This window comes from Lagopus leucura, unplaced genomic scaffold (genome assembly GCF_019238085.1).
Source record: "Lagopus leucura isolate 7727_CA_CO unplaced genomic scaffold, USGS_WTPT01 Super-Scaffold_810, whole genome shotgun sequence".
NCBI lineage: Eukaryota > Metazoa > Chordata > Aves > Galliformes > Phasianidae > Lagopus > Lagopus leucura.
The window spans coordinates 1,231,402-1,255,445 of record NW_024962261.1 but is presented as its reverse complement, the minus strand read 5'-3'; the positions used below and the strand labels follow the sequence as shown (position 1 = coordinate 1,255,445).

General features: G+C 42.5%; 2 protein-coding genes across 2 annotated transcripts; one reads left to right on the top strand and one right to left on the bottom strand.

Moving 5' to 3' along the window:
• Nucleotides 1–20: 20 nt before the first annotated feature.
• On the top strand, nucleotides 21–11,068 carry ANKRD34B (ankyrin repeat domain 34B). Its single transcript, XM_042866353.1, has 4 exons — nucleotides 21–63; nucleotides 4,601–4,746; nucleotides 6,086–6,209; nucleotides 6,829–11,068. Exon 4 carries the CDS (start codon nucleotides 6,859–6,861, stop codon nucleotides 8,275–8,277), a length of 1,419 nt encoding a protein of 472 aa, XP_042722287.1. The 5' UTR covers nucleotides 21–63; nucleotides 4,601–4,746; nucleotides 6,086–6,209; nucleotides 6,829–6,858; the 3' UTR covers nucleotides 8,278–11,068.
• Nucleotides 11,069–14,580: 3,512 nt separating this feature from the next.
• On the bottom strand, nucleotides 14,581–23,780 carry FAM151B (family with sequence similarity 151 member B). Its single transcript, XM_042866343.1, has 5 exons — nucleotides 23,546–23,780; nucleotides 22,782–22,947; nucleotides 19,107–19,324; nucleotides 17,285–17,420; nucleotides 14,581–15,821 (listed from the first exon to the last, which is right to left on the bottom strand). Exons 1-5 carry the CDS (start codon nucleotides 23,778–23,780, stop codon nucleotides 15,668–15,670), a joined length of 909 nt encoding a protein of 302 aa, XP_042722277.1. The 3' UTR covers nucleotides 14,581–15,667.
• Nucleotides 23,781–24,044: the final 264 nt, after the last annotated feature.

Here is a 24,044-nt window from a genome sequence, read left to right as displayed (position 1 = left end):
TGTTAAATATCAGCGGGGGAGATCGGAGCTGTTACACGGACCGGGAGAGTTCAAGGAGTTAAGGTGAGTCACGGGTGCGCTGACGGCTTTGCGCTCCTTCAGTGGCTGAGCCCGTCTCTGACAGAGGGGAGAATCGCTGCCTTAATTGTAGTGGAATCGTGTTAGATCCCTGAACGCTGCTGTGAAAAGTTGTGTGCAACTGAGTGGGTGGGGCATACCAAGAAGATTTCGCTTTAACTTTGAGTAAGTGAGGAATGTCTTGCAGTAACACCAATTCACAGCATCCTTTGCTATGTTCACGTAGTGAAAATACCTGTACATTATAACAGTGGGCGTTTTGCCCCTTAGCTTTGTGGTTATTTCCATTCTTACCTGTAACAAAATGCTGTCACCTGGTAATTAGAGTCATGGAATTGTTTGAGTTGGGAGGGACCCTTAAAGGCTGGTCCAACTCCCCTGCAGTGAGCAGGGGCACTGACAGCTGATCAGTATGCTTGCACACCACGAAGCAAGGGGTACAGGACAAAAAAAAAATTGCTAAAACTTCTAAGTTCCATTGGCTTTTCCCACTTTGATGGCAGCAGGACCTCTGTCAGAATAGGGATCTAGGTTATCACCACTTTGTACTTGTCTGTCAGACCTCAAGATAGGACTCAGCACAGATCCACAGCACTGCCTCACTACTTCTTGGTAACAAACCATCTTTGCCTTCAAAAATTCATTTTCATTCTACCAGGTGCCTTGTGCTTCTTCATCCCAGTCTCCAGGACAATTTGTCTCTTTAAAAATAAAATTAATTTATCTACAGAAAGAATAAGTGTTTCTGGAATGCGATTTGCACAAGAACATTAGAAATTTGTGAATGTTCTGAAAGACCAGCTTATAATCTGCAGTTAAAGTCATGCAGTTCCTCATTCCTTGATGAGCTGTCCCAGCACCAGTCTTGCTCCTGTGGCTCTCCTCACATCTCAGTAACACATGCAGTTGTTCCTGGCATCACAGCTACTGAGATTAGAGCATGTGTAATCCCAATTTGTTTAATTATCAACTGAGCAAATCTTATGGGGAGTCTGCTTGAACTGTGACTTTCACAAGTATCTGTAAGTACTGTGCATTTTTGTTGGGTTATTGGTTTTCTGTTGTTGTTATTTGTGTTTTTTTGGAGCAGTGTGTACCCCGTCTAGGTGTGTTTCCATTCAGCCAGTGTCACTCTGGTTTTACAGAAGTCTGTCTAAACTTTGTTTCCACAATAGCAATTTTATGACACGTGGCCCATAACGCATTCTCCTGTAAGGACAGATTCTGCAGATGTAATCATGGTTATGGTGCCTAGTTGTCAAGAATGTGTTCTGCATTATACTGTTCATTTACAGATATGTAACTCTTCTAGTGTTAACAGGACAGGTTCATGCAACATGTGCTGCATGTTTTGTGGTTACCTCTTCACCACTGTGAGGGCAAGAGATGCTTACAGATGGCTCTTGGTCTGTTCTCAGCTGGGCATGCATATCTGTGTAAATGCAGATACGTGCCTATGGCCAGTGTAGATATGGTGGAAGTAGTCAGCAGTAAATAATAAATAACAAATAATTTTTCTTCTAGTAGTGTATTCTGCATCCTGTATGTCTTTTGGTGCTTGCACCATCCCCCCACCATCCTATCCCTTAAGAGTCCTTCTTGGAGGGCAGAAGGATCCAGGAAGGCTGGATGTTCCTCAAGAAGGAAACTGTAAAGATGCAGGAGTGGGCTGTCCCAGTGTGCTGTAAGATGAAGTGGTGGCTGAACAGGGAACTGAGGAGTTTACTTCCTGTGGGAGAAGGGACAGGCAACTCAGGGAGAGCACAGGGAAGTTGCTAAGTTATATGCAGGAAGAAAATCAGAAACGCTCAAGCCCAGTATGAAGTCCAGTATCAACCTGGCCACTGTGGTAAAGGACAATGGAAAAATGTGTTTACGAATGTACCAATAGTTAAAGGACAGTGAGAATCTCCATCCTTTACTGAATGTGGTGGGGAACATGACCACTGAGGGCAAGGAAAAGGTTGAGGTTCTCAATGCCTGTTTTACACCTGACTTTAATAGTCAGAGTATCACCTGGGTACTCTACCCCTCTGACCTGGAAGTCTGAGGTGGGGAGCAGAATAAACCCCCTGCAACTTAGGAGGTAACAGTCAGAGATCTGCTACTGCACCTGGACTGTCACAAGTCCATGGGGCCAGATGGGATCCATGCAAGGGTGCCATGGGAACTGGTGGAAGTGATTGCCAAGTTGCTTTCCATCGTCCATCAGTGATCCTTGTCTACTTGAGATGTCCCAGAGGACTGCAGATTTGCCAGTGTGATTCCTATCTGCGAGAAAGGTCATAAGGAGGATCTAGGGAACTACAGGCCTGTCAGCCTGACATCTGTGCCAAGGAAGAATAAGGAACAGGTCATCTTGAGTAAGATTACATGGCATGTGTTGGACAGCCAGGGGTTCAGGCCCAGCCAGCATGGCTTCATGAAAGATAGGTCCTAGTTGACCAGTCTCATCTTCTTCTCTGACCTGGTAGCCCACCTGGTGAATGAGGGAGAGGCTGTTAGGGTTGTCTGCCTAGACTTCAGCAAAGCCTTTGACGCTGTCTGCCACAGTATTCTCTGGGAAAAGGTGGCAGCCCGTGGCTTGGACAGGTACACTCTTTTCTGGGTAAGGAACTTGCTTTGGGCCAGGTCCAGAGAGTGGTGGTGAATGGAGTCCAAACCAGCTGGTGACTGGTCCTCAGTGGTGTTCCCCAAGGGCTGATATTGGGGCCCAACCGACTTACAGTCTTTATTGATGATTTGGCTGAAGGAATTGAGTGTACCCTCGTAAGTTTGCAGATGACACCAAGTTGAGGGTAAGTGTCAATCTGCCTGAAGGCCCTACAGAGGGATCTGGACAGGCTGAATAGGTGGGCTGAGGCCAATGGGGGGAAGTTCAACAAGATCAAGTATTAGATTCTCCACTTTGGTCACAAACCCAGGCAATGCTACAGGCAGGGCAGAGTTGCAGGAAAGCTGTGCAGAGGAAAAGGACTTGGGGTGTTCATTGACACTCAGCTGAACAAGAGCCAGCCGTGTGCCTATGTAGCCAAGGCCAGTGTATTCTAGCTTGTATCAGAGCAGCCAGCAGGAGCAGGGAGGTGATTGTTCTCCTGTACTCTGCCCCGCTGAGGCTCCATCTCAAGTACTGTGTTCAGTTTTGGGTCCTTCACTACAAGAAAGACATGGAGGTTCTGGAGCATCTTCAGAGAAGGGCAGAGAAGCTCTCGGTTTTTGAAGCACAAGCCTTCTGAGGAGCAGCTGAGGGAACTGGGTTTGCTGAGTCTCAAGAAGAGGCTCAATGGAGACCTTATTCCCCTCTACAGCTGCCTGCAAAGGAGGTTGTGGTGAGGTGGGGATCAGTGATAGGATGAGAGGTGATGACCTGAAGTGGTGCCGAAGGAGGTTGGATATTAGGAAGAATTTCTTCTCCAGGGTTGGGTACCAAAATGGGCAGCCCAGGGAAGTGGTTGAATCACTGTGCCTTGGAGGTATTTAAGGAAAGGGTAGATACAGCACTTAGGGATGTGATTTAGTGGGCAGTATTGGTGATGGGTGGACATTCGGTCTAGATAATCCTAGCAGTCTTTTCCAACCTTAATCACAGAATTGATTCTATTGCTGCTATGGTTCTATGATCATAGCAGCGTGCAAGCACCTCATCTTTTTTTGCGGCTCTTTGTTACAGCTGTCTGTTCATAGTGTGAATGAGTGAATGAGGCTCAATGCTTCTTCTGGCTGCTGCTGATCTCTGTTTAATTAAGAAAGTAGAAGTTATTTAGAAGTTGAGCTTTAAGTAACCTTAGCTTTGCTATGGCAAAATAGGGTCTTCCAAGTAGAAAACCCGCTCCAAACATTTAAACTGGCTTAGGCTAGCCTTACTCTACCCTTACTTAATTCATAGTTCAGTTGAAGTATATGCAGACAGCACCTGTAAGCAAGTGGTAGCATTTGGTCAGATAACAGAAGAACAGTCTCATTTTCTTGCCAAATGGCTTATTCTCAACTCCTCCTGTGCCTGTTATTTAATGCTCTTCTAACCAAAGAATTTCTGCAGATGAAAAGACTTCTGTTAGTGCTGTGTACCTTCATGTAAGTAATGCATGCAGGTAGGTACTAAAAGATAAGTCTGAAAGAAATATAAAATCACTGGTGACTTACAGATATTTAAAAAATGAGGGGAGACTGTGTCAGAACTCCAGCATGTGTGCTATCTAGAAGATGTTTCTCTTTAACTTGTGTCCTGACACCTTGAATGCACCAGTTAATTGGACTGTTCTTTTTAATAATAGACTTGATGATAATCTTGATTGTTTTACACCTCAAAAATATGTATTTCATAATAATGGTTTGTACATCAATAAAAGCTGAGAGAGACAGTACTGCATCATGAAACTTCACTGTAATGGAATGAATCCTTAAAGCTGTTTCAGTCCAATTTGTTTTAAAATATAGTTTTATCAAGAAGAAGTTTTTTAAAAAGAACAAAATCCAATGAAAGAAAATGATATTATCACAGTGGCATCTCTGCTCTCACCAGTGATCAGCAGTGCGATATTTGCTCCATGAGGACAGAGAAATAAGCATGAAACCCCTGCACTAACTGTTCTCACTGCAGCTGAGGAGCCGTGGCGTGTCACAGCTGGACAAAGGCACCTCTGCCTATGGCAGGGGTGGAGATCTGAGGTAAGTGTGTATCTCAGCTGACTTCTATGTTGCTGTTTCTTGGACTTTTAGAACAAAAAAAAGTACATTGATACTGTCTTTCGACTTCAGAATTCAACATAAAACACCAGTTTTGAAGAAAAACAGAATGAAGTTACTACTTCTCAGCTATTCACCAGAATATTACTAATACTCCCTATGGATTAATAATAAGTGTGTTCATTTCATTTGCAATTAAATTAATTTGACATTTTTGTTTCTCTAGAAACAAATTGTAAATAAACAAATTTGTTTTCATCTCCAATCTTGTTTTGAAATCATATTGCTCTGCCAGTTGTTAAATTCTGATTTTTCTTCTGTCTCTGAAGACTTTTCTCCAAACAGAAAGTAATTTAGAATCAAAGGCCATCTAGTCCAAATCCCCTGCAATGAACAGGGGCACCTATAGCTCCGTCAGGTGCTCAGAGCCCTGTACTGGCTGACCTGGAACGTCTTCAGGGACGAGGGGCATCTACCATCTCTCTGGGCAACCTGTTCCACTGCCTCACTACCCTCATTGTAAAAACAAGCAAACAAAAGAAGAACCCACAAACTTTTTCCTTATGTCCAACCTAAATCTGCTCTCTTTGAGTTTAAAACCATTTCCCCTTGCCCTACCACAGCTGACACCACTAAGGAGTCTGTCCCTTTCTTTCTTCTCTCCCCCTCCTTTAGATACTGGAAGGTCACTGTTAGGTCTCTCTGGAGTCTTCTCCAGGATGAACAGCCCCGTCCTCATAGGAGAGGTGTTCCATCATTTTTATAGCCCTCCTCTGAACATGTTCCAACAGGTCCATGTCTCTCCTGTACTGAGAACACAGTACTTCAGGTGAGGTCTCACCAGCACAGAGCAGAGGGACAGGATCACCTTCCTCATGGTGCTGGCCATGCCACTTTTGATGCAGCCCAGGATACCAGGAAAGCCCAGGTTGGCTTTCTGGGCTGTGAGGGAACATTGCCTGCCCATGTCCAGCTTGCCATCCATCAGTACCCCCAGGTCCTTTTTGGCACGGTTGTGCTCTATCCTTCCATCCCCCAGCTTGTACTTACACTGGGGGTTGCCACGACCCACAGGCAGTACCTTGCACATGGATCTGTTGAACCTCATGAAGTTCTTCTTGGCCCCCTGCTCAGCCTGTCCAGGTCTCTTTTGATGACTTCCTATCCCTTGGGTGTGTTGACTGCACCCCTCAGCTTGGCGTCATCAGCAAACTTGCTGAGAGTGCACTCGAGCCACTGTTTATGTCATTAAGCTCCTATTTTTTTCATATGAAACCTCCAGAATTTTTCTTCATACTATTGAATGTTTTTTTTCTTTTAGAGCTGATGCTTTTTGCCCAGTCTGTGTATTACTCCGAGCTCCACGACAAGCACAGCAGCTTTGGCATCACTTCATTTGTGCAGTTTCACTCAGATTAGTAAGTTCTCCAAGCACCGTAACTAAGGTAATGTTCTGCAAATGTTACTACTTTACTTTTATAAAAGAAATAATATAAGTCTTCCAACTATTTAAAAGTTAATTCTTAGCTAAACAAAGTGTGCTTATGCTTTTCTTCTTCATTAAGACCCTATTAAGTAACCTGTTTTTTTCCTCACTAATTTGTTGATGTTTAGCACTGTCATTTGATAAGAAAAAACAGAAGCAGCTCAGGTACTCACAGGAACTCAGTGAAAACAAACGCTGCAGCGTTTATCTTGTTCTTGCTTCCAATATTTTGAATCAGGAGCGCTACAACTGCTGCAGAGTCACTTAGGTGTAGTCAGTATAAAGCCATTACAGTGTGGAGAAAGAGAAAACATAGTGGCAGATACATTTTAAGCAACTATAAATATTTCAAATATTGTTTTTTTTTAAAAAAAAGCGTTTCTGGAAGTCTGGGAGGTGGTAATTTCCCCCCCCCCCCCCCCCCTTCCTTTGTAGTCTTAAAGGAGTGTTGACAAATTTATAGGAGCAATTCAAACAGCTAATCTTTCTCCGTCCTCCCCACCCCCCCCGTTTTTTTGTTTTTTTTTTTTTTTTTGGCCTCCTTGCCTTCTTTGAGCACTGGGTGTTATTTTCTGCAGCTAGGAAGGTGTACGTAAAAGACAAGTGCCATGAATCAGACTATAGAAGTGCCGACAGAAGGGAACTCCCTGATCAGAGCTGTCTATCAGAGTCGACTACGCCTCACCAGGCTGTTGTTGGAAGGTGGGGTCTACGTCAATGAAAGTAACAATAGAGGTGAAACCCCCTTAATGATTGCCTGTAGGACAAGACATTCAGACTCTCAGAGTGTCAGCAAGGCAAGGATGGTTAAATATCTACTGGAAAACAAGGCAGATCCAAACATCCAGGACAAATCTGGAAAGACAGCCTTGATGCATGCTTGCCTAGGAAAAGCGGGGCCTGAGGTGGTTTCTCTGCTGCTGAAAAGTGGAGCTGACCCAAGCCTACAAGATCACTCTGACTGCTCTGCGCTGGTGTATGCAATAAACTCTGAAGACAGAGAGACTCTGAGAATTCTTCTCAATGCCTGTAGAGCAAGAGGAAAGGAGGTTATCATAATCACAACAGAGAAGTCTCCATCGGGAAGGCTGACAACAAAACAGTACTTAAACGTGCCTCCTCCAGAACTTGAGGTATGCCACTCTCCAGTTTCCTACATTGCCCCATCCAAAATAGAACTGACATTATCACCCCCGCTTTCAAGCTCAAATGAAACTAAAAGGGCACACTTCAGCTTCAGTGATCTGGAGCATCCCGAACACAATGACCATTCTCAGCCAGTTTCACCAAGAAATTCAAGTTCATCAGGCATGGGACCCAAGCTGACACATTTGCAGCAACTTCAGTCTGAGCCGTGGGTAAAGCACTCTACTTCCTCGTTTCACCAGAATAAGATTTCCAATCTACGTGGAGAGCTCCAGGATATAACTCCAGAAGAAAAGCTCTCTTCCAAAGCCAGTGGCTTTGCCTTATCAAAGAAGTTTGTTAACAGGCTCCAAAATATTGACATAAAAGACACTGCTAACTTATTGAAAAGTGCTGCTCAAAGTAGATCAAAGAAATTATACAAGGTGATAAACACTCAGACTTGTAGTGAAGAGGAGCATCTTCCCAGTGAGATCCTTGGGGGTGAGGATGAGAATTCTAGTTTGGGACCAACCAGCTTAATTTCAAACCTACGCAGTATTATCAAAAAAAGAAGCTTAGGAGCAAATCATCACAGCGCTCATTCTCAGTTAACTACTGCTCTACATCCTGCTGCTGCAGAAGACAGTAAGTCAGTGATAGGAAAGAAGAAGACTGTGTCTCCAACTCACTCTTTGTTTCCAAGTTCTAGAGATTTACTGGAGAAAATACCTTCTGTTCCCAGGAGAAGAAAAAATGAGACTTTTCCAGAAAGACAGGGTTCAGGAGCCTTTCTGCTGGATAACAGTGCTCGGGCAAGACCAGCTTTTCTTCCACCGCTCAATGTGAATCTGCAGCCCCCAATTCCGGATGTTAATTTCTTACATAAGAAATTACCCTAGAAACCTTATGGGCAAAAACAATACCAGCAGCACCTGCTTCCCTTAGTGAGACCAAAAATACAAAAAAGCTACTAAGGAAGCAGTCATTACAGACTTAGCAGATTAGGCAAGTAGTGAATTTTTGACAGGAGATTGAAGAGTTATAAAATGTTTACAATGTGTACAGACTCACTGCTCTACCTAACTGTAAAAGATGGCAGATCTGTGATGTAGGGCTCTCAGCCTCAGAATGAATTAAATGGCTTAGGTACTACATCAAAAGATATACTTACCCATCTAATGAATTAATTAAATGACGTTGCTTTCTGCAGACTGAGGAATATTTATTATATGCTCTTAATTTCAGCTTTAGCACTGAAGCCTTACCCACATCAGTCTGAATGTATGCGGGATATTAGGTGATGCAGTTCTCAGTTCTAGGTTGCAAGTTTTGCCCAAACACTGCCTTGTTTTTCCATCCAGACAAGTTGTACAAATGAAATTTGGGAACCTGGAACATTTGACTTTGATGCTGGACATGAGAGTTTTGTGATATCCAGACATTCCAGACACGAGCCTGTGCTTGAAGGGTGGGCAGTGGTGGGTGCCAATAGGCAACATCCTCTGGCTTCCGTGAATTTACTGCTTGTAAACAGACAATGCACAGACTATAAATGAAAACAGATGTTACAAAGCTATGCTGTATGCGTAGCTTCACTTGAGAAATTCCAGATGAAGACTGGGAATGTGCTCGATGTGCCCACTGGGAATCGGCACAGTACACAGACCTCCGAGCGCTGCAGCTGGGCATTCAGCATCTGACAGCAGTCCAGCATGGAGCCATGAGGCCAGCAGAGTGCCTGAGTGGTGCTCTCGCTTCTCACGTAAAATGACCAAACCCTGCTTGCAGCACCAGGTAGCCACGTCCATCAACATGGGCTTCTCAGGCTGTCTGCTGGAGTTCACTGATTAAAACAAGGATGGGTGGGGGAGGTAAAGGCTCTGTCAAAATGGAGCTGTTACTTGCAGCTTCAGGCAGAACACGTGGGACCTTGTCCTCCCCATACGCGTGTTTCTTCTCTACACAAGATGCAGGTGGTGGAAGGTATCACATACCTTTCCTCGCCTGGGAGCAAGGGTGAGCTCTGTCCTGCTCTCACATATTAAAAGAAAATAATAATAATTAAAAAAATCCAACAATGGGGATATTCACCTGGGAGCTGGAAGACCTCATCTTGCCTAATTTGAAGCAAGAGTATGAGTTTGCTACAGGTCAGAAACATGCTTTGCCTCTAAGATAATTCATATATATTTTTAATCGTTTCTATCAAAGATGTGCTTTTCCTTCCTGTTTGGTGTTTTGTGGTTCCAAACATCTATCTTGCATTTGTGTATGTTCTGTAGATGATTTATGGCATCAAATCTAACATTTAATAACTTGTCTTCTAAAGCTTGAGAAGTATTTAATGTGCTCTCTTTTGCCAATATTTACCAAAAACAAACAAACAAACAAAAAAGCCATCTGTATTGGTGTCTGTATAACCTGAATTTCTGTATGCCAAAATGAGGTGCCCTTTCCTAAAAATACTGTGGGTGTTATCTGTCGTCTTCTGGATTCTGTCAAAATTCACTCTGCGCTGTTGCCTAATGAATAGCTGTATGAGTAGTGATGTTGTTTAGTCTTGCTCTTACTATAAGACAGTTTCAAGTAAATAATAAATATACAATCTCTCTGTAAATTCCTTTTGATGGAAAAATATAAAAATATATAAAAATGAATATGAATATATAAAAATATAGAATATATATAAAAAGCCCCTAATATATATTTTTTGAAGAAGGAAATTTTCGACATACAGAAATAGCATGGTTTAACATCCCTGCTCAACAACACTGAACAAAATGCACATCCAGAATTACAGATTTAAATCTTAAAATGATTTTTCGATACCAAGTCTTTTCAACCTCTGGATTATAGAGATTCTGTGAGAATTGCTCTCTGTCCAAACTCCCACAGGTAACCAGAATGAGCGAAGGAAACCTGTTCCACTGTAGTCAAAATTAACTCCTCCACAAAAAATACATAAGCCTTGAAAGTCGCAGTGCTCACAGCTCTGCTAACCTGAGATGTGTAGCACCCTGATGCACAGTGACCCGCAGAGAGTTTGACGTGGATACAGCTGTCACACTTGCTTTGTTACTTCATCAAGTATTCCTCAGTGGGTGTCTCAGAAATAACCAGTTCCGGTCACAAACACGTTGCTGGCGACAGGAATAGGGTATTTATTTGATTGCTTGTTCATCTTTCAGAGAAGGACTGTTCATCCCTTGAAAGTTCCTTACTCATTTATGGATGAGTAAGAATGGGGTAGATTTAGCTCCACGAGGTTACACAGTTGAGCAGTCAGAACTGAGGCAGTTCCGAAAGTGATGTTATGTCATACTGCTAACCACTGGCACACGTGGTGAAGCTTGTGGAGAACGTGGTTCCATTCAGGTGCAGACTGGAGAACAGTGCTGTATTTCGGGAGGCATTACTGGACCAGCCTCAGCGCATGCGTGGCAGAAACAAGAAAGATGAGGTGGGAAGCGTGTTGTAGCAGAGAAATTACGTGGAGTAACATTAGGCAATCTTGAATTACTAACCATAAATTTAAAAATCAGTCCATATAGACACAGCGTGTATGCAACACAATGCTCTTATGAAGTGGTTTTTATGCTGTTTGTGGAAAGTGAATTCTAGTCTATTCATTTCATGATTAATGTAAGTACTGAGAGTTCAAAATATGTCTTTAAGAAATACTTTTTTCCTTTTAGATTTTCTACTCATATCTTCTCTAAAAGTCTCTTTTCTGCTGTGTGGGTTTGTAATTAATCATGTATTAACTTATGCACTGCTCTCTGAAATAGTACTTTTTTAGAAGTGTTTAGAAGATGGAGGAGAATGCCCAATGCCTTGAGAAGAGAGATCTTTCTGCCATGTTGCCAATACTTTGTGCCTAATTTTCACGCAGAAATAATGTGAAAAGTTAATGTGTTTATTGTTGCATCAGTGTTAAAAGTGACCTTAAAAGTAAAAACCATTCAGTTGTGTTTTCTTGTTGTTGTAATGATGCATAAATAAAAGTTGGTTTTTTTCCCCTTCAGACAATGTGGAAATAGACATACCCATTTATTCGCCGTTTAGGAGATGCTGAATCACTGCCAAAGATACTGCTAAGTGTTCCTCAGGCTGTCTCTGAACTGGAAAACTGGAACAGTTTAATCAAACAGAGCTGAATTTGTACACAGTAATATCTGAGAGAGACACTCTCAGTAGCTTATTTTAGCAATTGAATTGAAGATACAGTTCTGCCATTCCTGAAACATCCCATCTGTTTTCCAGTTATCCTTAGGCAAAGAGTTCCCAACAGACCTGATTTATAATATTAAATTCCACCCCCCAGGCTCAAAGATTTAAAAACAACAAAACACCTTTCAGGCGTTCTTCATGCATATCGATGAAGAAAACACAAGGGGAAACCTTTTCCTTGCCTCATGTTGGCTTTTCAGGACTGTGGCTTCCCACCCAGCAGATCATCTGTTCTGTTTCACATCTGGCAGTGAAAAATTAGGGAAGCTCATTCACTCACACTTCTGAGAAGATTAATATATCAGTCCTTGAAAAGCCCTGCATTAAACTACATAAAATAAGTGATACTTCCATGAGTAAGCATTCCTGTCAATGTAAATTACAGCTCTGAGGAAAATGCATTGACTTATGAGATTGCTGGTTCTGGATCTCTGCGACAGACTTTTGCAGATCTGGTACAAATTCAGAAAGATGATTTTTTTTCCTCAATCTTTCCATTTTCATCTGCAAGATACTGTGCAATACTGCGAAATGTCTTCTGTGATTGCCTCACAAAAGCAGTGATTACCTAACATCCACTACACTTATGTATTTCATGTTTTGGTTCGCTGTGTACAAGAACAGCAAGTCACTACAAAAACGCTGCAAAAAAAGACATGTCCATGGCTGCATTTAATGTGCTGTGCTCAAAGTGCAGCTTTGAAAATATCCTTCCCTGTTCTTTTTGCTTTTACTTTTGCATTAAGGAGGAGGTTGTTTGCAGGGACTGTTTCTTTTTTGTCTTACAGCTATAGAGCAGAGGGCAGCATCTCCAAGCATTCAGTGCAGCTACATGAGAAAACAAGTAAATTAAAAGTTGCTAAAATGTAGGTTTTTTTCTTTTGTCAACACTTAATAATACCTTCATCTTTATGCATATCATGAGATACAAGTAGTCAACTTTGTTTTTTTCTTTTTTTTTTCCCCCTGAAATCAGATATCTGTAATTAGATTCCTTCACAAGCAAAGCATGACACCACTCGTTCACAATGCCGTCCATGTAACAGGAGCACGGGTCACTAACAGAAAAGATAACATTAGTTAGTAGTCAGTCACACAAATCATCCTGACTACATTCAAACTGTTCTCATTAGAAGATGAGTTTTTTTTCACTTTCAAATTTAAATCCAGAGTTGGAGGGAGGGATACTAAAATACTTCACAGTATTTCTCAGCAAAGTATTTTTTCCATCAAGTTTTGCTGTTGCTGCAGGGCCTTCGAAGAGATCACTGCCAATATAAATGCATCTTAAGAAAACTCGGGTTTTCTTTGCAGAGTGAACTGGTACAAAATGCCAATTTTTATGACTAACATCTCTGAAAATGTCCCAGCTATTAATAGTTTCTAAGTCTTACAATCCTTCAGAAAAACTGGCCTTCTTTAAAAATAGACATCCTGTTCTGCTCCTGTTGTTCAGAGATAGGACCTGTTATCTGAGATAGGTGCCTCCTCGGACAATGTTTGTAACTGAGAGGGAGCGCATACGTCCCATGAACATCCCCGCTTTTTGCATTTTACACTGTAAAAACACAAGCACACTTTTCTATGTCTGACAGAATGAATAACAGAACCTGAGGGCCCTGAGTGGGGGTGCTGATAGAAGCATCTGAGCTACTTGGTGCAAAGGCTTTACACATTCCTTACAAGTATTTGTCAGAAGACAACAAAGAGGAAAGTAAATTTCTAACAACCAATCAAACTACAGGAATTAGAATTGTTCAAAAACTTATTTTGTACCTGTATTAGTCCTCTGTGGTAGTCTTTACTGTGCAGAAGGTGAAATGTGCCATTAAATCTTAAAGAACCCCAAAATCTTTGTCTAAGAGGAATGCTTGGAGGTCTTATCAATCCCCCACCTCAGAGCAAGATTTGCCTCACCCTACTGCTCACCTGCTCCTCGGAAGCAAACAAGCATCATCAGTGAGTGCTGTAAACAGCACACGATTTCCCTTAAACTGGGATTTGGGAAGCCAAAGTGTTAACACTGCAGCACTTAAGAAAGTACCAGACTACTGTGAGCATCTGCATGAAGTCAAAACCACTGTTTCACGTTTAACCACTAGGATCTGTGGCTCTGTCCAGCACCACAATGTATTTCTAATATTAATGTAGAGGTTTTGTTCCACATAGGGAAAAAAAAAAAAACAAAACATGTGATTTTGTGTTCAACTGGGACTGGATTCTACTCAAAAAACACACAACAATCTTAGAGCAAGCAGTGAGTTTTTTAAAAGACTGAATACAGTCCAAGTTATTTCCAAATTTCTGAGTCCGAGCGCATGCTGATGCACTGTAATTAATTCCTGGTTTGTTTGTGTTTGTTTTTCCCCAAAAGGGATGAACTATCAGTTGAGCACAATCAAGCTGCCAGATGCCACTAGTTGCAGCCTTCTCTCTCAACAAGCTACTCCCTTTTATGTTTCAACAGCATCAGGAGTGACAGGCAGCCAAGGCAGTGGCTATGACAGAAGAACACAGAAAGACTGAAGGGAATGAAGGCAAAATATAAAGACACTGAAAACCAACAAGTAATTGCCTTGAAAATAACTATGTTCAAAATTCAGATGATTACAGAGCAAAATAATTCTCATTTTAGTGGGAACAGAACAAAAATAGTAATTTGTTATTGTGCTGCAGCAGCAGCCTAAGATCTGATGATCCCCATCAGCCTGCTGCATCCACCTGCACAAGAGCTGGCAGAAGGGAACATTGACCTTCCTGCCCTAGCACAATTACAAGTAACTGCAGTGTGGAATTATTATTTTCTTCAGCCACGCTGAAAATGTAATAATGCAGTAATGACTGCCCTGCAGTGAAAACACAAGTCAGAAGTAAGAGCAGCTAGAAGAAAGTAACTTCATCTCACTTTGTTGCAAAGACATACTGAAACTCAACAACCAGAGCCCTGAAGAGAGCCAAAGAAAAGACTGATGTAACACCCCAGCTTTTTATTAAGGAGTCTTTACATTTGTACATTGACCCACACAAGCTAATAGATACAAACATCATGGAGACACATTCCGTGAACCAACAATATTACAGCAACTAGAGTCAAACTAAAGAATAAGTCTACAAACATCAGAACATAACAACTATCAATACTGCTTTTCAATTAAAATTTCAAGAGCTGCAAGAGTGTATTATATTAGAAAAAAAAAATATATCTTTGAATAAACATGAAGTTTTAAAAAAAAATTCTTTAAAAATGTGTCCCACACTTGCTTATATCTTTTCATTAGTAGTTTAACCCCTATTAAAGCAAATATTCACTGAAAATCAAAATAAATTTTAAATAAATTGAAAGAAATCCTAGAACAGCTGAATTTAAGGGAAGGCTCCCCTGAATTTGAATATAGCATAGGAAGCATTTCATAATACTCTGGTGTCTTTCCCCCTAGCCCTTCCAAAAAAAAACCAAAAAAACCCCAAAAACCAACCAACAAAAAAACAGAAAAAACAGCTTGTGGTAATATAATGCATTCTACATTTAACATGTCATAAACAGAATCTTCTACTGATGAGGAGTGAGAAAATTACCCATTATGATAGCAGCACAAATGGAGCATATGAGGATGAGCTACAAAATAATCCCTCTGAGGAACTGCACAGTGCTGTACCTACTACAGTCTCGCTGTCCTCCTGTATGAATATGAATGATTTTTCTTGGCAGACACTGAATGGTTCTTGACAGCTGACACAAAAGCTGTTGGTAGCAAATTACCTTGGTCTACAAGTAGCAATCAGGGTTGTTCTCTCCTTTATATACTTGCAGGAAACAAGTGCTAGATCACACTGAGAGAATGACAGAGAACATGCACGTGATGAGTAAATAACAATAGTGACCCATTAAAGAGGCACTGCATTTCTGTTTGGAAAACCTTTTAAGAAAATTATACAAGAACTATTTCAGTGACTATGGGTGTGTTCTATACACTCCATTTGAGCAGGAAAATACACTTCCCTTTCAAGTTTAAAGAAACCAATTATTATAAATGAGGTCATACCTTGTAGGTTTCATATTTAACATTCTATTCCTATAGCCTTTTTAAACTCAGAATTTTGTGGTTCTGAGATGTCATAATAAACCCTACTTTTATCAAAGTTTTCACGGATGAAAAGCAAATCTTCTACAGAATATACATCCTGTTTGCCTGTCCAAACAGTGAGGCTGTACCTATTAAAAAAAAAAAAGTGATTATTAAAATAATGGATATAAAACGGAAAAAAAAACAAACAAACATTGCATTTATAGGCTTCTAAAATAGTCAGAAGTGTGGTATCTTAATGTTAGGAATGTAATTATTTACCAAATTTTATCTCCTTTGTATTTCAAAGTTAAGCAAGATTCAAAATTAGGAAGTAGGAGAACTGTATGTCCCTGTTTTCCTTATGCGTTTACATTTATACCAATAATCTTCCTCCACCTTGCATTTCTGTTTCACGAAACTGCACTCATGGTCTCCCCACTCTTCTTGCTGCCCCAATGATTTCAAGTTTATGTAAAAAGCAATTACTGAAAATATTACTCCAAAGTTCAGACAACACAAATTTGTACCATAAGGAGCACAAAGAATGCTTGATACAGACAGGCTACCTTGAGAATATGACTGCAGCCCAAGAACAAATGAGGAAATGGTAGTCTGTATGAGGCAAGTTTTTGTCTTCTTTTATTATATGTAAACATATTTTTTATGAAATTGCTATAGGTTTGTAAAAACATTTTTTTAAAGCAACTCTAACTTAAGTGTCTGGAAATCACTGAATGTTTTTCAGGTATCAAAGCAATGTCCTTCAGATTGTTAGTAAACTTCTGCTGTAGTTCTGGCTGGGATAGAATTAATTTTCTCCACAGCAGCTCAGTATGCTGAAATGTTTCGGATCTGACAATACACCTCATATTTTTGCAGCTGCTGAACAGTGCTGACAAAGCAAAGGCTGATGGGCTGGGAACAGATACAAAGCTGGGACACAACACAGGCAGCAGAGCTGACCCACAAAGATCAAAGCACCAAAGGGATTCAGTATCATGCAACATTGTGCTCAGCAATTAAAAACCTGGGGGAGCAGGGAAGATGTTTGCCAAGGCTGCTGTTGATCAGGGACTGGCAGGACATTAGTGGTCTGGAGGTGAGTACTTGTTTTTGCACCACTTACTTTTCTTGGTTTTGTTTTATTTTGTCCCTCTTTTACTTAGAAAATGGTCTTTATCAAAGCCCATGACTTTTCTCATTTTTGCCTTTCTGATTCTCTCCCCAGTCCCACTGTGAGCAAACTGGGTAATGCCCTGCTGACCACCAGTGTTAATAAATGAGTTCCAATTCAGAACTGACTTGGGATGCTTTTAGGCCAACTATGTAGAATACAAGGAATATATCAATTGAGGAATATATAAAGTGTAGGTAGCAATTAATTGCAAATTGCAATGTCGAACTGGTTGGACTAATTAACTTTGCTAATCTTATGAAATGGTTGTAATGGAACTGGATTACAAAACCTATAAAAGATTAGCTATCTATAATAAGTAATATTAAAGGAGGTTTTAAAAATGTTATTATTTCACAGAAACGAGAGCTTTATTACTGAGAAATATGTGACTTCACAATAAAGACTGCTAAAAATAAAGCCCCACAGACTTACTGGTCTGACTGGTCTACCAACCAGCAAAGCTCAGACGCTGACTGCCGTACTAACGCTGCCCGCACAGGGAATGTGACAGGCTGAGAGAGTGCACTGCATATCTCAGCCATGTCTTTCACCATTGTCCAACTGTAGCCTGCAATAAAGACCATGTGATTACAAAGGTCTCTTCGCAAATACAACCTCTATCAAAACAAAGGCACAATGATTTACTGAACGGTCAGACTGTAAGACAAGGGAAGAGCAGACAGTTTTGTGAAAATCAGATCATTTAGAAATGAAGTGACTAAATTATTATGAGAAATATCATTGTCTGATGGGGGGGGAAAAAAAGGAGAAAAAGAATCTTATTTTCACGAATTTCTGTGTTTTTTCATATATAGCTGCAGAATACAACATTTTTTAACGCCCATGGAATTGCATCTTTGCTCTTTAAGAGGTTTTGCCTGTGACATCAATACATGCTAGCTTTAACTTGACTGCGGCTCTTTAAAAGCAAAAACATTTTGGAAAGAAAAAAAAAGAGGAAATAATCTGAATTAATGCAGTAGAAGACAAAGTTGTGTAGAAATGTAGCACACAAAATGTTTTGTACTTAAAAAAATGCTAAAAACAAGCAATCTGAAATACAGTGCCTGTTGCTGAGGTTTTTATGAGTGCTGGAGGTAAGAGTGCTGTTTTGCTGTTCTTCAGTAACAACACTTAATCACGTTTTTCTCAATTACTCACAGGCAATGTAGGGACTTTTCTGTCACTACCGCTTTTCAGCCAAAAAAATGCACCAAATTTAAAATTAAGGTTTTGCTGGGCAAACAGTAAATTGCATTTGCAATCAGTTTCTCTTGTGTCTTACAATACATCCTTAAATAGCATTGCTGTAAACTGAAATTTAGAATGAAAATAATGTTAAATTTATTTTAAAAGATCACTCACTACAGTAGTTCCTGTGCATATTTCCAGCAATGTTTTACTGTACTGAAACAACTTTGGAGAAAAAGCTGTACTAGTTTTAAAAACATACTGCACAGTATACAGTGCAGTCATTGTAACAAAATGCTAAACCTTGGTAGTCAAAATCAGTGGTTTGGAAAGGTGTGCAGGTTTGTCACTGAACTCCCAGATGATGCTGGTGGGAACTATGCTGCTGCACACAAATGCACATGGTGCATGGGAGTAAAGCACTCTGACAAAGCAGCTGTGAGAAGGGTGAAGGGAAGCTAGCAAAAAGGATCACAAAATAGTTTTTACACATTTTGGATCAAAACTCCAGATAGGGATCAATAATTAAAAGCTGCAATTAGATTCACAAATTTGTGATTTTAAAAAAATTACTAACATTAATGCATTGGAAAGTCTATTGCAAAAAATTCAGTTCTTCAGTGGAAATGTAAAAAAAAATTGACTCACCACTTGATTTATCTAATGCAAAAGCATACTGATAGGATTTAACAATTCCAGCTTACTTTTCTTCAGGAAACGTTCCAGAACTCCAGTTAGCAAACTTCTCCTGGTGGGACTCAGGGAGCAGACTGCCTGAAACAGGGCTCAGGCAATTTGTTCCAGGAAATACCTCAGGATGAGGGAAATGACTTGAAGAACAAAGTATTGCTTGACAGAAAAGTCAGATTTCCATAGAGTTCCATCTAAGCTCAAACACCGAACTAACTGCTACATGTTATAAAATGTAATTAATAAAGTAATACTTCTTATATTGACTATTATTTCCAAACTGACAGGAAATGGCATTTACCTAGAATCGATCGTGAAATTAATTTGAGGAAAGCAGGTGACATGACATAAGCATTGCATTCCCTCTCTTTACCTTCATTGTGCTGTTCAGGGTGCCAGCCAGTCGTCCATCCCAATGACAAGGTTACATCTGCGAAAAACGAGGTGACAGTACCAAGGAATCCCTCTGCATCCACAACGGGGCTGATCCCATTGGGTCCTGGGAGGATGTCTGCATTGAGCCAAACGGGTCTCTCCAAACACGGCTTCACAAGCTGGAGCAGCTCCAAGGAGGGCCGTACGGCGTCAAGGCTGTACCAGCAGCACATGGACAAGGTGAGACCCCTCTACCCACAGTGAGGACAGGAAGCACTTAGAACACGTCAGTGGACACAGGGGGGATGAGCTGATGGTTGGACTAGATGATCTCAGTGGTCTTTTCCAGCTTAATGATTTTATGATTCTGTCATTCTAAGGCGACCTATAACCTCTTATGAACTTTGCTGTGTTCCAGTTAGGCCAGAAAAAATCCAGGCGTTATACAGAGGAACAGTCCTTGAAAATAGCCCTGCAGAGAAGGACCTGGGGAGCCTGGGGAGCCAGCAGTGTGCTCCTGCAGCTTGGAAGGCAAATGGTATAGCAAATGGTATCCTGGGCTCCATCAGAAGAGGGGTGGCCAGCAGGGACAGGGAGGTGGTTGTCCCCCTCTACTCTGCTCTTGTGAGGCCCCATCTGAAGTACTGTGTCCAGGTCTGGAGCCCGCAGTACAAGAAAGACAGAGAGCTGTTGGAGAGGGTCCAGAGGAGAGCCACAAAGATGATCAGGGCACTGGAGCACCTCCCCTACAAAGACAGGCTGAGGGAGCTGGGCTTGTTCAGCCTGGAGAAAAGAAGGCTGCGGGGTGACCTCATTGCAGCCTTTCAGTACCTAAAGGGAGCCTACTAACAGGAGGGGAATCAACTCTTTGAAAGGGAAGATGAATGCAGGACAAGGGGAAATAGTTTTAAGTTGAGGGAGGGAACATTTAGGTTGGATGTCAGGGGGAAGTTCTTTACTCATAGTATAGAGTGGTGAAGTGCTGGAACAGCTGCCCAGAGAGGTTGTGGATGCCCCGTCCCTGGAGGTGTTCAAGGCCAGGTTGGATGGGGCCCTGGGCAGCCTGGTCTGGTATCAAATGGGGAGGTTGGTGGCCCTGCCTGTGGCAGGGGGGATTGGAGGTCCCTTCCAACCCAAACCATTCTATGATGATTCTATGAACCTTGTCTATCCTAACAAAACTTCCAAAACTACTGTGATGTGGTAGGAAAGGAAATACAGAATAATTGGGAAACCGATCAGATGTCACGAAAATCCATAATTATTTTCTCACACCGAATTAATGAATGTTCCACATAACATTCGGGAACTTAAAATCACTGTAATTAAAGGTGCATCCTAACAGGACAGACCTGTATTCTCCCACAGTCCTCTGCACCACTCCGTAAGACTCATTCTGCATCAGGCCATTCTTAGCCCTGGCCCAGGACAAGGTCAGAAGAACCGTGTCAGAATGTGCAGACAGCACTTGAAAGAGCAGCCAGCTGTGACCCAAGCTGCCCACACTTACTGTCAGCAGCACTTTTGTACATTTTAGCTTTAGTGTTATTGAGAGCACTGCATATCGGTAGGGTTCCACCCACCACTTTCAGTCAGCAAGAACTGGCTCATTTGGGTCATAGGTTTTTTGGTTTTTTTTTTTTTTTTTTTTTTTTTTTTTTTTTGTTATTATTTTTTAATTTTTTTTTTTTTTTTCCCAAGAGAAAAGCCAGTAATGACTTAATTTAACACCATTGGTTTCTAACCAATTTCTAACATGCTCTGAAGCCAGAACACTTCATTTGTTCCCAGAACTAGCAGACAGGTGACTGTCGGAGTCACTCAAATGCCTTCATTTCTTCAATGAAGTACACAATAATGTAAAGAGCACAAAAACAAAGAAGCATCTCTTGAAAATAGAACAAAGAAATCCAGACAGGACTCTTCTTTTGCAAAGCACTGAGAAAATTCAAACATGCTGTTGACTCCACTTTCAAGGCTTTTTTGAAATGATTGTGGCATTTTTTGAAGTGTGACTCCGAAGCCCTTTTGCAGAATGCATTAATTCTAGCAGGAAATGTGATTATGTGATCAATCACGCTCACAGGGTAGGAATACGGAAAATATTTCTTCTTAAGCACTGTTAAAGTAATCTTCAAAACTCCAGCAACAGTAACCAAAGAATAAGGATCCAAAAGAAGATCAGATTCTGTGTCACTCACACAAATATAGCTGCACTGGGGACTTGTAATTTTGAAATGCTTTTATATAACCAGACTTTCATTGTGCAGTATAATTTTAAAAGCTTTTTAAGATCAGCACTTGTCTGAAAATTCCTTGTGGAAAAAAATAAGAGGCATCTGAAGGAATCATTAGAACTGATTTCTCCTCTTTTCTCTCTGAGCAAAGATATGGAGAACCTATGGAGAATCAGTAAGAGGATATAGCATGCCCATCTTCACAGAATCATAGAATCACAGAATGGCTAGGGTTGGAAGGGACCTCAAGGGTCATGAATCTCCAACCCCCCTGCCACAGGCAAGACCAATAACCTCCACATTTAATACCAGACCAGGCTGCCCAGGGCCCCATCCAACCTGGCCTTGAACACCTCCAGGGGCATCCACAGCCTCTCTGGGCAGCCTGTTCCAGCACCTCACCACTCTTTCTGTAAAGAACTTCCCCCTGACATCCAACCTAAATCTTCCCTCCCTCAACTTGAAACCATTTCCCCTTGTCCTGCAGTTATCAACCCTTTCAAAGAGTTGATTCCCCTCCTGTTTGTAGGCTCCCTTTAGGTACTGAAAGGCTGCAATGAGGTCACCCTGCAGCCTTCTTTTCTCCAGGCTGAACAAGCCCAGCTCCCTCAGCCTGTCGTAGGGGAGGTGCTCCAGTGCCCTGATCATCTTTGTGGCTCTCCTCTGGACCCTCTCCAACAGCTCTCTGTCTTTCTTGTACTGGGGGCTCCAGGCCTGGATGCAGTACTGCAGATGGAGCCTCACAAGAGCAGAGTAGAGGGGGACAATCACCTCCCTGTCCCTGCTGGCCACCCCTTGTCCTTCTGTTCCCGTGAACTTTAACATGAAAACAGTGATTACATCACACAGAACAACTGGTGCAAATTACATTTTATAGCCACCCAGCAATTACTGCATTTCTACAGCATACCTATGCAGTGACAAAGCTCTTTTTGATGTACAGATGCATTCTCTACATGTGGTACAATCTGACACATACTCAGAGAAAGCTAAATCTAGGAATGGCAGGCAAAGATTGTCTAAAAATCACAGGTCATATCGAACCCCATTTCAAACTTGTCAAAGCAATCTCATGGGGTTTTCAGTCCTCCTTCCTGGCTCAAGCAGAAAACTGAAAGAAGCTTTCCAGATAAGCACTTTTATTTCAGTTTTCCCAGCAGCAAAACTTTGCTTAGTTGCAACTCAGTAATGAGTTCACTGAATATGAAATAATTATTTGTGGTTCAAAACACGTAAAGTTTTTATTCTTTTAATGTACTCAGTAAAACTGACTAAGATTCACTAAGTTTACTGTCCAGTAAGGAATGCATAAGCTCTGAACTGCACAGTAAGAAAAAGGTTAGTTTAAACGATCATCAGAAGACAGTTAGCAATACTTATAAAATTGTTAATTGCTAAGAATGTATAGTATATGCAAATGTTTCGTCTCAAAATACCTCTTAAAATCCAGCTTAATGCCCTTATCTGTGCTGACCATCTCCTCCAGCCACTCCTGCAGCGTGATGTCGCTGTCTGTTTCAGGGGGGTGAGCCATAATTGGGTCTCCATCTCCTCCCCTGCCACCGCGGAGGAGGACATCCCCTTCTACCATGTGAACTGTGCCTGTTATTTAGAAAATGAACGCTGTAACAGAGCAGATTCAGTACTTCCAGTGTCTGCTTAACCGTAATTGCAGGGAAACTTCCTACACCAAACGGTGCTCGTTTACTCCATGAGGATCACAGAGTACAAGCTGCTGCCTATGATGCAACCAAGACACATTTTGGTGTACTTCGGTCACCGGGATCTTTAGAAATCAGTGGCCAAGGGAAAACTGAGCTCTGAATGTGTCACTTGGCCAAGCAAAGCGGCGTAAGGGACCTCAGCCGCTCCTCACACGTGCCCCCCCGCAGACCCTTCTCCACGTTCGCAGCCCTCCCTTGGGCACCCTCTGACAGCTCCGCGTCCTTCTCACATCGCCAGCCCGCACGCGGTGCTGGAGGTGAGGCCGCACAACGCAGAGCACAGTGGCACAACCCCTGCCCTCGCAGCGCTGGGCCCGATGCACCCCAGGCTGGATGGCCCTCTGGGCTCCAGGGCACGCTGCAGGCTCGCATTCACCTTGCTGCCACCAGACGCCCCAGATCCTTTTCCGCACGGCTGCACGCGTACGCGGAGCCGCCCCAGCCGAGAGCACGGCCTCCCTCCGGCCGGCACTTACTGCGGGCGGCCTCCCGGGCCCGGCGCCGGCTGTTCGCCGCGTGCCACCAGCGGATCTGCGCCCCGTCCCTGGCCGCCAGGCGCCCGGCCCTCAGGAAGTGCTCCACCACCGCCTGGCTCCGCGCGCCTGCGGCCACGAGCGGGACGGCCCTCAGCGCGGCGCCGGGGCCCCCGGCACGGAGCGGGGCGACGTGCGGCGCCCGCGCCGCACTGACCACGCTCTGCTCGGCCGCCATGGCCGCGGCCCGGGCCCGCCCCGAGAGGCGGGGGCCGCGGGGCAGCAGCGATGAAAGCGACCCGCAGCCCGGCCCTGCGCGGACGCCGCCGGAGGGGAAGACAAACTTGAGACGGTCGGCGAGGCCCGGTTGGCTGCTTTATTAAAATAAGAGCGAAGCTTTATTTAACTCTTAGACATCGTTAGCGCAGAATAAATGGCAGAACGGATACTCCGGTTACCCGACCGTACGCAGGAATGCCGCCCGCACCTCACTGCGTTCGTT

Bases quoted from the DNA above. Each gene is read 5' to 3' on its own strand.
- FAM151B (XM_042866343.1), bottom strand. From the start codon at position 23,780: ATGGCGGCCGAGCAGAGCGTGGTCAGTGCGGCGCGGGCGCCGCACGTC. The intron at 22,948-23,545 runs GTAAGTGCCGGC...TCTAAATAACAG, and splicing joins GGCCCGGGAGGCCGCCCGCA to GCACAGTTCACATGGTAGAA. The intron at 19,325-22,781 runs GTATTTTGAGAC...CTGCTGGTACAG, and splicing joins ATTAAGCTGGATTTTAAGAG to CCTTGACGCCGTACGGCCCT.
- ANKRD34B (XM_042866353.1), top strand. From the start codon at position 6,859: ATGAATCAGACTATAGAAGTGCCGACAGAAGGGAACTCCCTGATCAGA.